We start from the raw sequence: 14,472 nt of genomic DNA, 5'->3' as shown, positions 1-14,472 counted from the left end.
GGCGCTGCAGTGTGCTGCCCTTTTTACTTAACTATATACGAGTTGGCGACTCTAGGTTCAGCACCTGTTCACACTCAGTCTATGTTTGGATGTGCAGGTCAGGTTTTTGAAATGTATTCTCTAGCCTTCTGATCGTGCACTCCCCGCCTCCTAGCCACAGGTGTTTTAATTATAGTAGGTCTAATACCCCTCCACAGAAAGAGAGAATTTGAGTCCAAGAAGAGGTTTCACATGTACCCATTCAGATGGAGACGTTTATTCTCAGCGAGGTAGGTCAAGCGTAGGACCTCGTATAAGAGAGATGCCGTAAAGTGGCTACGAGGTACACATAAATATGGCCATTTTTATGCGCTAAAAGCTCTCATTTTTCATATTTCTAGTGCAGTAATGCAGTTCAAATTTCCTTTTTTCAAGTTTGCATGTTTTGGCGCTGCAGTGTGCTGCCCTTTTTACTTAACTATATACGAGTTGGCGACTCTAGGTTCAGCACCTGTTCACACTCAGTCTATGTTTGGATGTGCAGGTCAGGTTTTTGAAATGTATTCTCTAGCCTTCTGATCGTGCACTCCCCGCCTCCTAGCCACAGGTGTTTTAATTATAGTAGGTCTAATACCCCTCCACAGAAAGAGAGAATTTGAGTCCAAGAAGAGGTTTCACATGTACCCATTCAGATGGAGACGTTTATTCTCAGCGAGGTAGGTCAAGCGTAGGACCTCGTATAAGAGAGATGCCGTAAAGTGGCTACGAGGTACACATAAATATGGCCATTTTTATGCGCTAAAAGCTCTCATTTTTCATATTTCTAGTGCAGTAATGCAGTTCAAATTTCCTTTTTTCAAGTTTGCATGTTTTGGCGCTGCAGTGTGCTGCCCTTTTTACTTAACTATATACGAGTTGGCGACTCTAGGTTCAGCACCTGTTCACACTCAGTCTATGTTTGGATGTGCAGGTCAGGTTTTTGAAATGTATTCTCTAGCCTTCTGATCGTGCACTCCCCGCCTCCTAGCCACAGGTGTTTTAATTATAGTAGGTCTAATACCCCTCCACAGAAAGAGAGAATTTGAGTCCAAGAAGAGGTTTCACATGTACCCATTCAGATGGAGACGTTTATTCTCAGCGAGGTAGGTCAAGCGTAGGACCTCGTATAAGAGAGATGCCGTAAAGTGGCTACGAGGTACACATAAATATGGCCATTTTTATGCGCTAAAAGCTCTCATTTTTCATATTTCTAGTGCAGTAATGCAGTTCAAATTTCCTTTTTTCAAGTTTGCATGTTTTGGCGCTGCAGTGTGCTGCCCTTTTTACTTAACTATATACGAGTTGGCGACTCTAGGTTCAGCACCTGTTCACACTCAGTCTATGTTTGGATGTGCAGGTCAGGTTTTTGAAATGTATTCTCTAGCCTTCTGATCGTGCACTCCCCGCCTCCTAGCCACAGGTGTTTTAATTATAGTAGGTCTAATACCCCTCCACAGAAAGAGAGAATTTGAGTCCAAGAAGAGGTTTCACATGTACCCATTCAGATGGAGACGTTTATTCTCAGCGAGGTAGGTCAAGCGTAGGACCTCGTATAAGAGAGATGCCGTAAAGTGGCTACGAGGTACACATAAATATGGCCATTTTTATGCGCTAAAAGCTCTCATTTTTCATATTTCTAGTGCAGTAATGCAGTTCAAATTTCCTTTTTTCAAGTTTGCATGTTTTGGCGCTGCAGTGTGCTGCCCTTTTTACTTAACTATATACGAGTTGGCGACTCTAGGTTCAGCACCTGTTCACACTCAGTCTATGTTTGGATGTGCAGGTCAGGTTTTTGAAATGTATTCTCTAGCCTTCTGATCGTGCACTCCCCGCCTCCTAGCCACAGGTGTTTTAATTATAGTAGGTCTAATACCCCTCCACAGAAAGAGAGAATTTGAGTCCAAGAAGAGGTTTCACATGTACCCATTCAGATGGAGACGTTTATTCTCAGCGAGGTAGGTCAAGCGTAGGACCTCGTATAAGAGAGATGCCGTAAAGTGGCTACGAGGTACACATAAATATGGCCATTTTTATGCGCTAAAAGCTCTCATTTTTCATATTTCTAGTGCAGTAATGCAGTTCAAATTTCCTTTTTTCAAGTTTGCATGTTTTGGCGCTGCAGTGTGCTGCCCTTTTTACTTAACTATATACGAGTTGGCGACTCTAGGTTCAGCACCTGTTCACACTCAGTCTATGTTTGGATGTGCAGGTCAGGTTTTTGAAATGTATTCTCTAGCCTTCTGATCGTGCACTCCCCGCCTCCTAGCCACAGGTGTTTTAATTATAGTAGGTCTAATACCCCTCCACAGAAAGAGAGAATTTGAGTCCAAGAAGAGGTTTCACATGTACCCATTCAGATGGAGACGTTTATTCTCAGCGAGGTAGGTCAAGCGTAGGACCTCGTATAAGAGAGATGCCGTAAAGTGGCTACGAGGTACACATAAATATGGCCATTTTTATGCGCTAAAAGCTCTCATTTTTCATATTTCTAGTGCAGTAATGCAGTTCAAATTTCCTTTTTTCAAGTTTGCATGTTTTGGCGCTGCAGTGTGCTGCCCTTTTTACTTAACTATATACGAGTTGGCGACTCTAGGTTCAGCACCTGTTCACACTCAGTCTATGTTTGGATGTGCAGGTCAGGTTTTTGAAATGTATACTCTGTGGGGTCCAGACTGCGCAGGCGTTTGCGCAGTCTATAGAGGGGACAGACAGAGTGGCGCTCACAGCGGTATATTATACGTATATACTGATATATATATATATATATATATATATATATATATATACACACACAGTACAGACCAAAATTTGGACACACCTTCTCATTTAAAGATTTTTCTGTATTTTCATGACCATGAAAATTGTACATTCACACTGAAGGCATCAAAACTATGAATTAACACATGTGGAATTATATACTTAACAAAAAAGTGTGAAAATATGTCTTAGCCTGCCGTCACACTATCAGTATTTGGTCAGTATTTTACATCAGTATTTGTAAGCCAAAATCAGGAGTGGAACAAATAGAGGAAAAGTATAATAGAAACATATGCACCACTTCTGCATTTATCATCCACTCCTGGTTTTGGCTTACAAATACTGATGTAAAATACTGACCAAATACTGCTAGTGTGATGGCAGCCTTATATTCTAGGTTCTTTAAAGTAGCCACCTTTTGCTTTGATGACTGCTTTGCACACTCTTGGCATTCTCTTGATGAGCCTCAAGAAGTAGTCACCGGGAATGATTTTCACTTCACTGGTGTGCCCTGACAGGTTTAATAAGTGGGATTTCTTGCCTTATAAATGGTGTTGGGACCATCAGTTGTGTTGAGCAGAACTCTGGTGGATACACAGCTGATAGTCCTACTGAATAGACTGTTAGAATTTGTATTATGGCAAGAAAAAAGCAGCTAAGTAAAGAAAAACGAGTGGCCATCATTACTTTAAGAAATGAAGGTCAGTCAGTCAGTCCGAAAAATTGGGAAAACTTTGAAAGTGTCCCCAAGTGCAGAGGCAAAAACCATCAAGCGCTACAAAGAAACTGGCTCACATGAGGACTGCCCCAGGAAAGGAAGACCAAGAGTCACCCCTGCTTCTGAGGATAAGTTTATCCGAGTCACCAGCCTCAGAAATCACAGGTTAACAGCAGCTCAGATTAGAGACCAGGTCAATACCACACAGAGTTCTAGCTGCAGACACATCTTTACAACTGTTAAGAGGAGACTTTGTGCAGCAGGCCTTCATGGTAAAATAGCTGTTAGGAAACCACTGCTAAGGACAGGCAACAAGCAGAAGAGTCTTGTTTGGGATAAAGAACACAAGGAATGGACATTAGACCAGTGGAAATCTGTGCTTTGGTCTGATGAGTCGAAATTTGAGATCTTTGGTTCCAACCACCGTGTCTTTGTGCGACGCAGAAAAGGTGAATGGATGGACTCTACATGCCTGGTTCCCACCGTGAAGCATGGAGGAGGAGGTGTGATGGTGTGGGGGTGCTTTGCTGGTGACACTGTTGGGGATTTATTCAAAATTGAAGGCATACTAAACCAGCATGGCTACCACAGCATCTTGCAGCAGCATGCTATTCCATCCAGTTTGCGTTTAGTTAGACCGTCATTTATTTTTCAACAGGACAATGACCCCAAACACACCTCCAGGCTGTGTAAAGGCTATCTGACCAAGGAGGAGAGTGATGGGGTGCTACGCCATATGACCTGGCCTCCAGTCACCAGGCCTGAACCCAATCGAGATGGTTTGGGGTGAGCTGGACCGCAGGGTGAATGCAAAAGGGCCAACAAGTGCTAAGCATCTCTGGGAACTCCTTCAAGATTGTTGGGAGACCATTCCCGGCGACTACCTCTTGAAGCTCATCAAGAGAATGCCAAGAGTGTGCAAAGCAGTCATCAACGCAAAAGGTGGCTACTTTGAAGAACCTAGAATATAAGACATATTTTCAGTTGTTTCACACTTTTTTGTTAAGTATATAATTCCACATGTGTTAATTCATAATTTTGATGCCTTCAGTGTGAATGTACAATTTTCATAGTCATGAAAATACAGAAAAATCTTTTAATGAGAAGGTGTGTCCAAACTTTTGGTCTGTACTGTATATGTACCGGTACCTCTTCTGTCTGAGTCTGCCCATATATATGCACCGGTACCTCTTCTGTGTTATATATATATATATATATATATATATATATACATATATACATATACACTGACGAGGGCCAACAGCCAATGTTTTCCGCTATTTAACCCTTTAATTTAATAGCTAGAGCCCCCAAATTTTAAACCAAGACACCTCTTACATTACTAAAGAGCAATATAAAATAAAAGATGTATGTAAACCATGTCTCATATCATGTCGGGTTTGAGAAGGAGATAGCAAAAGCCGGCAATTGAATTACCGGCTTTCCAGCTATCTAGCGCTGTATGGAATATTTATATATATATATATATATCAGTGAGACACATATATATATATATATGTATATAGTATCAGAAAAAGAAAAGCAGTACAAAAAATAATAGAAAAAGTGGACTTTATTGCCTGAGCAGGCGTGGCAACGTTTCGGATATGAGAATCCTTGAAAAAGGATTCTCATATCCGAAATGTTGCCACGCCTGCTCAGGCAATAAAGTCCACTTTTTCTATTATTTTTTGTGCTGCTTTTCTTTTTCTGATACTATTACTGGAGTGGAGGCCATTTGGACTGCTGGTTGGGAGAGCTTTGCACACCATTGAGGTAGTATTAGATGCTGTTCCTATTTTTTCAATATATATATATATATATATATATATATATATATATATATATATATATATATATATATATATATATAGACAGTATATATGTTTTAACGAATATTTGAGACCATGGATCCATTGTATGTCCGTTTTGCAAACCTGCGAGAAAATCTTGCAGTACGGATGCCATACGGATTACATACGGAGGATGCATGTAGAAAAGCCGCGGAGACACCATCACGTGTTTCTCAACGCAAGCAATAAATAGCCAGGTCTTTCACCGGGAAGGAACAACCACGGGAAGGGCAGCATCCATAAAGGAAAACCACCTATGCCAAAACATGGTATCCATCCACAGACAGCTGTTTCGGGGTATTTGCCCCTCATCAGTGTGGAGTAGGAAACTGGCTATTAGGAGCAGTGCTTGGTAAAAGGACTATAAACATAAGGATGAATGACCTCGGGGAGATCAAAACATCTAACACCGCGGAGACACCATCACGTGTTTCTCAACGCTGTGATCCAAAACACTGCTCCCATCCTGTTATGACCTGGTGGTCAGGACAATAATGGACCTGGTGGTTAAGAGCACACGGAATGACCTGATAGTTACTGATAATAAAGGACGAGTTCTGGGACGTGGGAACTCTGCTGACCGCAATCCCTAATCCTATCAAACACACTAGAAATAGCCGTGGATTGCTCCTAACGCTCCCTATGCAACTCGGCACAGCCTAAGGAACTAGCTAGCCCTGAAGATAGAAAAATAAAGCCTACCTTGCCTCAGAGAAATTCCCCAAAGGAAAAGGCAGCCCCCCACATATAATGACTGTGAGTAAAGATGAAAATACAAACACAGAGATGAAATAGATTTAGCAAAGTGAGGCCCGACTTACTGAACAGACCGAGGATAGGAAAGGTTACTTTGTGATCGCCACAAAAACCTACAAAAAGACCACGCAGAGGGCGCAAAAAGACCCTCCGCACCGACTCACGGTGCGGAGGCGCGCCCTCTGCGTTGCAGAGCTTCCAGCAAGCAAGACAACAATAAAAATAGCAAGCTGGACAGAAAAATAGCAAACCAAAGAAATACAAGCAGGAACTTAGCTTCTGCTGGGAAGACAGGTCACAGGAACGATCCAGGAGTGAACTAGACCAATACTGGAACATTCACAGGTGGCATGGAGCAAAGATCTAAGTGGAGTTAAATAGAGCAGCCAGCTAACGAATTAACCTCGTCACCTGTGGAAGGAAACTCAGAAACACCCACCAGAGGAAGTCTATGGACAGAACCAGCCGAAGTACCATTCATGACCACAGGAGGGAGCCCGACAACAGAATTCACAACACCATCCCTTATGGGAAATATGCAAATGCATGTAGAAAAACCACAGAGACACCATCACGTGTTTCTCAGCGCAAACAATAAATAGCCAGGCCTTTCACCAGGAAGGAACAACCACGGGAAGGGCAGCATCCAATAAAGGAAAACCACCTATTTCTTCCCGGTGAAAGGCCTGGCTATTTATTGTTTGCGCTGAGAAACACGTGATGGTGTCTCCGCGGTGTTGGATGTTTTGATCTCCCCGAGGTCATTCATCTTTATGATTACATATGGAGGATGACATGCGCAAAATACGCTGACACACCCTGCCTACGGATGACATACGGATCACTATTTTGGGAACATTTCTGCGTATTACGGCCGTAAAAAACGGACGGTATTTTCATACGCTGAGTGTGACACCGGCCTAAATCAGTTTCTTTAGCGTAAAAAAATTCACACGTCTTCACACGTTTTTATACGAGCATGGATAAAAAGTGCCGGTTTTACGGATTGACCTGGATTTCTGGGCAGTCGCCAACCCTGGTGTGTACATGTGTATGTCTATAGTCACAGTCACACTCATGTGGTGGGGGACCAGCACTAGTCCCAGAAAGTTGCCCATGGAAAGTGATGGTGAGTGGATTTGTCACCCGTGAGGCCAGCACACGCCAGCTATGTGCAGGAGGGCGGAGAGAGCGGGGAACTTGTTGGAGGAGCGCACGAGCTACACAGGGCAGAAGGAAGGAGGGACTGAGGGGAAGACACAGCAGCGGCGACAAGAGCGAGCACACACTGCTGTCAGGAGCTGCCACCGGCAGGAGCCCTCCGCACACACTGCTGTCAGGAGCTGCCACCGGCAGGAGCCCTCCGCACACACTGCTGTCAGGAGCTGCCACCGGCAGGAGCCCTCCGCACACACTGCTGTCAGGAGCTGCCACCGGCAGGAGCCCTCCGCACACACTGCTGTCAGGAGCTGCCACCGGCAGGAGCCCTCCGCACACACTGCTGTCAGGAGCTGCCACCGGCAGGAGCCCTCCGCACACACTGCTGTCAGGAGCTGCCACCGGCAGGAGAGGGAGGGAGGAATTCCAGTCGTGCTGCTGGTTAGGGAGCTGTTCACACACAGACTGGTGGGAAGCCCCGGAATAATGCGGACAGCCTAACGGGCTCCCAGCCTGCAGAGCGGAAGACCCCGGAGACCCCCATGCGTATGGTGCCGAACATGAGGGTAAGCGGCGGCGTCTACCTGCAATCTCCCCGGTTCTGACAGGTCTGACATTTGCAGCAGATGTCGGGGATTCCCACCCAGGACAATGAATGGGAAAGAAAATTGCTCCGGATTGAGAGTGAGAGAGCGAGAGATTTTGTACATATTGTTTTGCTATGTACCTCTCAGTCTATATAATAGAGTCAGACATATTCCTACAATTCCAGCAGGCATTCCCTCTGCCATGTCACTGGGTAGCAGCGCTTTGGCAGCCCTATGTAACAGGTGATTATTGCAGGTGCCTGTTTAGTAGATCCATCACAGTAGTCTCTAGACATAGCTGTGTCACTCAGTGGCTACAATGTAAGTCAATAGTTTAGTTTTGTAATTATGTAATAGAGCTGGATTTTTCATAAAATATCAGAAGCCCACCATCACTGAGGATCGCCATGTGACATCCAAAACCCTGACAGGGGGCACATCTGACCGTAGACTGTCATCCACATGACAAGGCAACGTGAAAGTTTATGGAAGTGGAAGAAGCCAATGGACAGAACTCGGTGATGGTGGACCTGAGCCTCATCATTAGGGCAATGCAGACAGTATGGCTTCAGTCTTTATACAACCATTGTGTGATCACAAACTGCCCAATGATCACTTGAGGTTTTTTTTGCAGCTTTACAGTATTTTGTGTAATACAGCAGAAGGACAGAACTTTGCAGTAGTTTTTTTTTTAACAGTCTGGACGGGGGAACCCCTAGTGTGATCCAAATACTGTATTCACTGCAGAGTAGAGTGGATATAGATCAGGATATATATACAGAGCAATGTGCTTGTAGAGCGGATACATATAGGGCAGTGTGTGTATAGAGCGGGTACATGTAGGGCAGCATACGTATAGGGCGGATACATGTAGGGCAGCATGCGTACAGAAGGGTTACATGTAGGGCAGTGTGCGTACAGAGGGGATGCATGTAGGGTAGCGTGCGTACAGAGGGGATACATGTAGGGCAGTGTGCGTACAGAGGGGATGCATGTAGGGCAGCGTGCGTACAGAGGGGATACATGTAGGGTAGCGTGCGTACATAGGGGATACATGTAGGGCAGTGTGCATACAGAGGGGATGCATGTAGGGTAGCGTGCGTACAGAGGGGATACATGTAGGGTAGCGTGTGTACAGAGGGGATACATGTAGGGCAGCATGCGTACAGAGGGGATACATGTATGGCAGCGTTCGTACAGAGGGGATACATGTAGGGCAGCGTGCGTACAGAGGGGATACATGTAGGGCAGCGTGTGTATAGAGCAGGTACATGTAGGGCAGCATGCGCATAGAGAGGGGATATATGTAGGGCAGCGTGCGTACAGTGGGGATACATGTAAGTCAGCATGCGTATAGAGCGGGTACATGTAGGGCAGCGTAGGTATAGAGAGGGGATACATGTAGGGCAGCGTGCGTACAGAGGGGATACATGTAGGGTAGCGTGCGTACAGAGGGGATGCATGTAGGGTAGTGTGCGTACAGAGGGGATACATGTAGGGCAGCGTGCGTACAGAGGGGATACATGTATGGCAGCGTTCGTACAGAGGGGATACATGTAGGGCAGCGTGCGTACAGAGGGGATACATGTAGGGCAGCGTGCGTACAGAGGGGATGCATGTAGGGTAGTGTGCGTACAGAGGGGATACATGTAGGGCAGCGTGCGTACAGAGGGGATACATGTATGGCAGCGTTCGTACAGAGGGGATACATGTAGGGCAGCGTGCGTACAGAGGGGATACATGTAGGGCAGCGTGCGTACAGAGGGGATACATATAGGGCAGCGTGCATATAGATCAGGTACATGTAGGGCAGTGTGCGTATAGAGTGGATACATGTAGGGCAGCGTGCGTATAGAGCGGGTACATGTAGGGCCGCGTGTGTATAGAGCAGGTACATGTAGGGCAGCATGCGTATAGAGAGGGGATATATGTAGGGCAGCGTGCGTACAGTGGGGATACATGTAGGGCAGCATGCGTATAGAGCGGGTACATGTAGGGCAGCGTACGTATAGAGAGGGGATACATGTAGGGCAGCGTGCGTACAGAGGGGATACATGTAGGGCAGCGTGCATATAGAGAGGGGATACATGTAGGGCAGCGTGTGTATAGAGCTGGTACATGTAGGGCAGCGTGCGTACAGAGGGGATACATGTAGGGCAGCGTGCGTACAGGGGATACATGTAGGGCAGCATGCGTATAGTGCGGGTACATGTAGGGCAGCGTATGTATAGAGAGGGGATACATGTAGGGCAGCGTGCGTATAGAGCGGGTACATGTAGGGCAGCGTACGTATAGAGAGGGGATACATGTAGGGCAGTGTGCGTACAGAGGGGATACATGTAGGGCAGCGTGCATATAGAGAGGGGATACATGTAGGGCAGCGTGCATATAGAGAGGGGATACATGTAGGGCAGCGTGCGTATAGAGCGGGTACATGTAGGGCAGCGTACGTATAGAGCGGGTACATGTAGGGCAGCGTGCGTACAGAGGGGATACATGTAGGGCAGAGTGCGTACAGAGGGGATACATGTAGGGCAGCATGCATATAGAGAGGGGATACATGTAGGGCAGCGTGCGTATAGAGCGGGTACATGTAGGGCAGCGTACGTATAGAGCGGGTACATGTAGGGCAGCGTGTGTACACAACAGACAAAATTCTGGGCCAGATCCCCATGGTAAGCGCTTGTTTATTGTGCTTGTGGTTACCCTTCTGATGATGATGATGCAGGGAGCAGGTGCTGCCTTTTTGTTTGTTTTTTTCAGATGGCAAACAAGACAGGAATTTCCCCATTCTTCCTCTGCCTGTATTTTTTTTCCACAGTGCTTCTCCTGTAGACAGACAATTCTGATATTTTTCAGCCTTGTACACGTCTTGTTTTGGTTGACTTCCCCAGAAAAGTCCACTTTATTGCAGGAAGTGCTTGTTAAATATAACGCTCCTTAAATGGGGCAAATAAGAAATAATATAAGCTTCACAAATGCAGACAAACCAGTTTGAACGGATTGTGTTAAAAACAATGAATGAATGAATTAAAAAGTCAGCTCTAACCAGCTGGATAATGAGCCAAGAATTGGTGGCAGAACTTTACTGGTCATCATCTGTCCTTTCACTTCAGGCCCTGGGACAATTGTCCAGTTGGTCCACCTGTCACAGTCTGAGTAAGGGTCTTACTAAATAACAGACGTCAGCTACTGTACTTTGCCTTCATTCTGCAGCTGGCAGTGACCCTCAGATTTAGCCTGGTCTGATTTCCCTATGGCTACATGTCATGTAGTTTCATTGTATGTTTGCACCTCAGCATTCCCATGGGTTGGGCATGGCCTTACCAAACTACTACATGACATGATTCTTCCCGCATGGCATCCTTAGATGTCCAAGGTTCACAATAGGTTCTGCTTGACGGCAGTCCTATGCTTTTCGTGTCCTGGGGCTCAATACTGAGCAGTTGTATATCACATTTTGATGTTCTGTTGTACAGTGGAGACCTCGAGGTCAGTCACGGTAGCAATTTAAAGTATTAGTGCTGACAACTGTGTGGTCACTACATCACCCTAATTGTCTCCCTGCCTGTGAAATAATTAATTCCAGAAGATCATGGTGTGTTTATAATGGATATAGCTGCTGACATGTTGGTCTGTTTGTTATAAATGTATGTGGTTTCCAAGTTATGTTAACAAAATACCAAAAATGAAATGTTTGAATATGGAGCTCTTCCTTGCAAAGGGTTAATTTATGACATGCTTCACTTCCGAGTTTCAGGCTGTTAAGTGTCTGTTCTGGAGGAGCATCATGTACTCTGTTCATTATCAGATAGAGGACATCTTCAATATTTGATTACAAGCGCCATTTTTACTCGTTTATTCCTTAATAGCTTCATGTATGGTCTAGACATCTCAATGACTATGAAAAATAGGTCATTGGCATTTAGTCTATAGATTATGTTCTGCTTTTCTGGACAAACAACAGAAGTCACTTCCCTAGCAACTCAACAGTTACCCTAGTTGTTGAAAAACATGACATTCTTAATGGCCTAGACTCCTTGTATCGGTGTAGACTAGAATATTGGGGTTGGGGCTCACTAATAGAGAACTAGGTAGGGCTTTGTGCTGCACAGGGAGTTTGTGTTATATTGAGCTTCCTTAGCTGGTCTCTGAAGCTCCATGGAAAGCGTGGGATTATTGTCCTAACCTTTCTGTGGGGTTGTAAGCCATTCAAGGTGTTTTTTTCTCACGCAGTGCTTAAGTGCTGATGACCTTTGTTCCTTTCACTTGTTTTGCTTTAGGAAGGACAGATCTTATTCAACTTTCATACTTTAGAGGTTGCTTTGATGTGGGTCTTGAAAAGCGGTTTTACTAAAAATGAAGAACTATAATCAAAAGTGATTGGTCTCCTCACACAATAGTTTTAGAGTATGACATGTATAATTTAACATTATGTGCAGTATATAGTGAAGACACATGCCTTGGCAGGAATTGGGGCTTGTAATCCGTTATACCAAGTTATCCACAGCACATCCTCTGCTTACACAAGTGAGATGTGTTGCTGTCAACAATTATCTTTTAGGCCACATAAAAGATGCAACCAACTAACGAACGAGCATTTTGTTCAGCCATCAACTTATTTCTGCCATGTTCAAATGGACCAAGTGTTTTTCCAAGCGCCCACTAGGCTCATTTTTGGCCCTTATAAAAGACTAGATGGTGGCCCGATTCTAACGCATCGGGTATTCTAGAATATGTATGTATGTATGTGTATATAGCAGCCACATAGTATATAGCACAGGCCATGTAGTATATAGGAGCCATGTAGAATATAGCAGTCAAATACTACGTGGCCTGTGCTATATACTATGTGGCTGCTATATACAAACATCCATACATATTGTAGAATACCCGATGTGTTAATACAGGCCACACAATATATAACAGTGGCCACACAGTATATAACACAGCCCAAACAGTATATAACACAGGCCACGCAGTATATAGCAGCCACGCAGTATATAACACAGGCGACGTAGTATATAACACAGGCGACGCAGTATATAACACTGGGCACATAATATATAACACAGACCACGCAGTATATAACACTGCCCACGTAATATATAGCACAACCCACGCAGTATATAACACTGGCCAGGTTGTATATTGCAGCCACGTGGTATATTACACAGCCCACGCAGTATATAACACTGGGCACGTAATATCTAGCACAGCCCACGCAGTATATAACACTGCCCATGCAGTATATAGCAGCCACGCAGTATATAACACAGGCCACGCAGTACATTGGCCAGGTAGTATATAGTAGCCACGCGGTATATTACACAGCCCACGTAGTATATAGCAGTGTGGGCACCATATCCGGAGGAAAGTATGCAGGCGCCGGGCACTGACTGCGGGGAGTAGGGAGGGACTAATCGGACTGTGCCCGTCGCTGATTGGTCGCGGCAGCCATGACAGGCAGCTGGCGAGACCAATCAGTGACGCGGGATTTCCGTTACGGAAGTTGCAGACAGACAGACTTAAGTACCCCTTAGACAATTATGTATATAGATAATTTAATTTCCTTTTTGTCCCAAAAAAAAGAGTATTGCAAGACCTCATCATAGCAAGCAAGCAATCTTCAAGAGAATGTTGCCCTAGCTTTAGTCCATTGGCAGAGCTGGAATACATCTTTCACAATAAGCCCATATTACTATATGAAAAGTATCCAGGACCATCATCCAAATCTGAGTCCATTGTTCAAAAAGGAGTATGATAACCAAAAATCAATAAAATGTATGATTTTTTTAAATGACACACAATACTGAAAAGATTAAAAGGAGATGTTAAGACAGAGGCGAACGACACACTGCTTACCTCACATTAATAAACTTGCCACAAAACGTGTATGAGCCCTATTATGTGCCATGTACAAACCATGCATGCGCATCAAAATATTGCAAGAATGGCAAAATAAACTTCAAAATGAGACCATTGGATAATACAATAGTGTTCAAAATAATAGCTGTCCGATATGACTAACCAGATTAATCACTGTTTTTGGTATAAATTATATTGCCACATGTCAAACAATTTACCAGTTGGTGCAGTAGATTTTAAGAAAACCAACAGACTCCACATTCATGATCTACATGCTTTTCAGTCTGTGTATTAGAATAATTATAAGGGGGTGTTGAAAGTAATAGCAGTGTGGAGTCCAATAAGTGAGGCCAATTATTCTGTGAAGAAACAGATGTGAATCAGGTGGCCCTTATTTAAGGGTGAAGCCGGGACATGTTGTACCCGCAGTTCTCCTTGAAAGCCTGAGAAATATGGGTTGATTGGAGAGGGTAAAACTTATAAAGAAGTGCAGACAATGATAGGCTGTTCAGCTAAAATGATCTCCAATGCTTTACAATGAAAAGCCAAACCAGAGAGACGTGGAAGAAAACGGAAGACTACCATTCGAATGGATGGAAGAATAGCCAGAATGGCAAAGGCTCAGCCAATGATCAGCTCCAGGATCATCATAGACAGTCTTGAGTTACCTGTGAGTACTGTGACAGTTAGAAGACGCCTGTGTGAAGCTAATCTCTTAGCAAGAAGTCCCTGAAAAGTCCCACTGTTAAAAAAAAAG

General features: G+C 44.6%; 1 protein-coding gene across 2 annotated transcripts in view; it reads left to right on the top strand.

The window, feature by feature from the left end:
- RASGEF1A (RasGEF domain family member 1A) overlaps nt 1–14,472 on the top strand; it is a 252,090-nt gene that overhangs the window by 185,185 nt on the left and 52,433 nt on the right. Inside the window, exon 1 of one of the 2 annotated variants that reach the window (XM_069753114.1) lies at nt 7,238–7,826. The exons of the other annotated variant lie outside the window; for it this stretch is intronic. Coding sequence (XP_069609215.1) covers nt 7,803–7,826 — 24 coding nt within the window. The 5' untranslated portion in view covers nt 7,238–7,802. Of the gene's footprint in view, nt 1–7,237; nt 7,827–14,472 lie in introns of those variants that run through there. 2 annotated transcript variants of the gene reach the window in all.

Source organism: Ranitomeya imitator, chromosome 2, assembly GCF_032444005.1.
Source record: "Ranitomeya imitator isolate aRanImi1 chromosome 2, aRanImi1.pri, whole genome shotgun sequence".
NCBI classification, from domain to species: Eukaryota; Metazoa; Chordata; class Amphibia; order Anura; family Dendrobatidae; genus Ranitomeya; species Ranitomeya imitator.
Note: the sequence above shows the minus strand (reverse complement) of the source record. Positions and strands in the feature narration are given on the sequence as shown.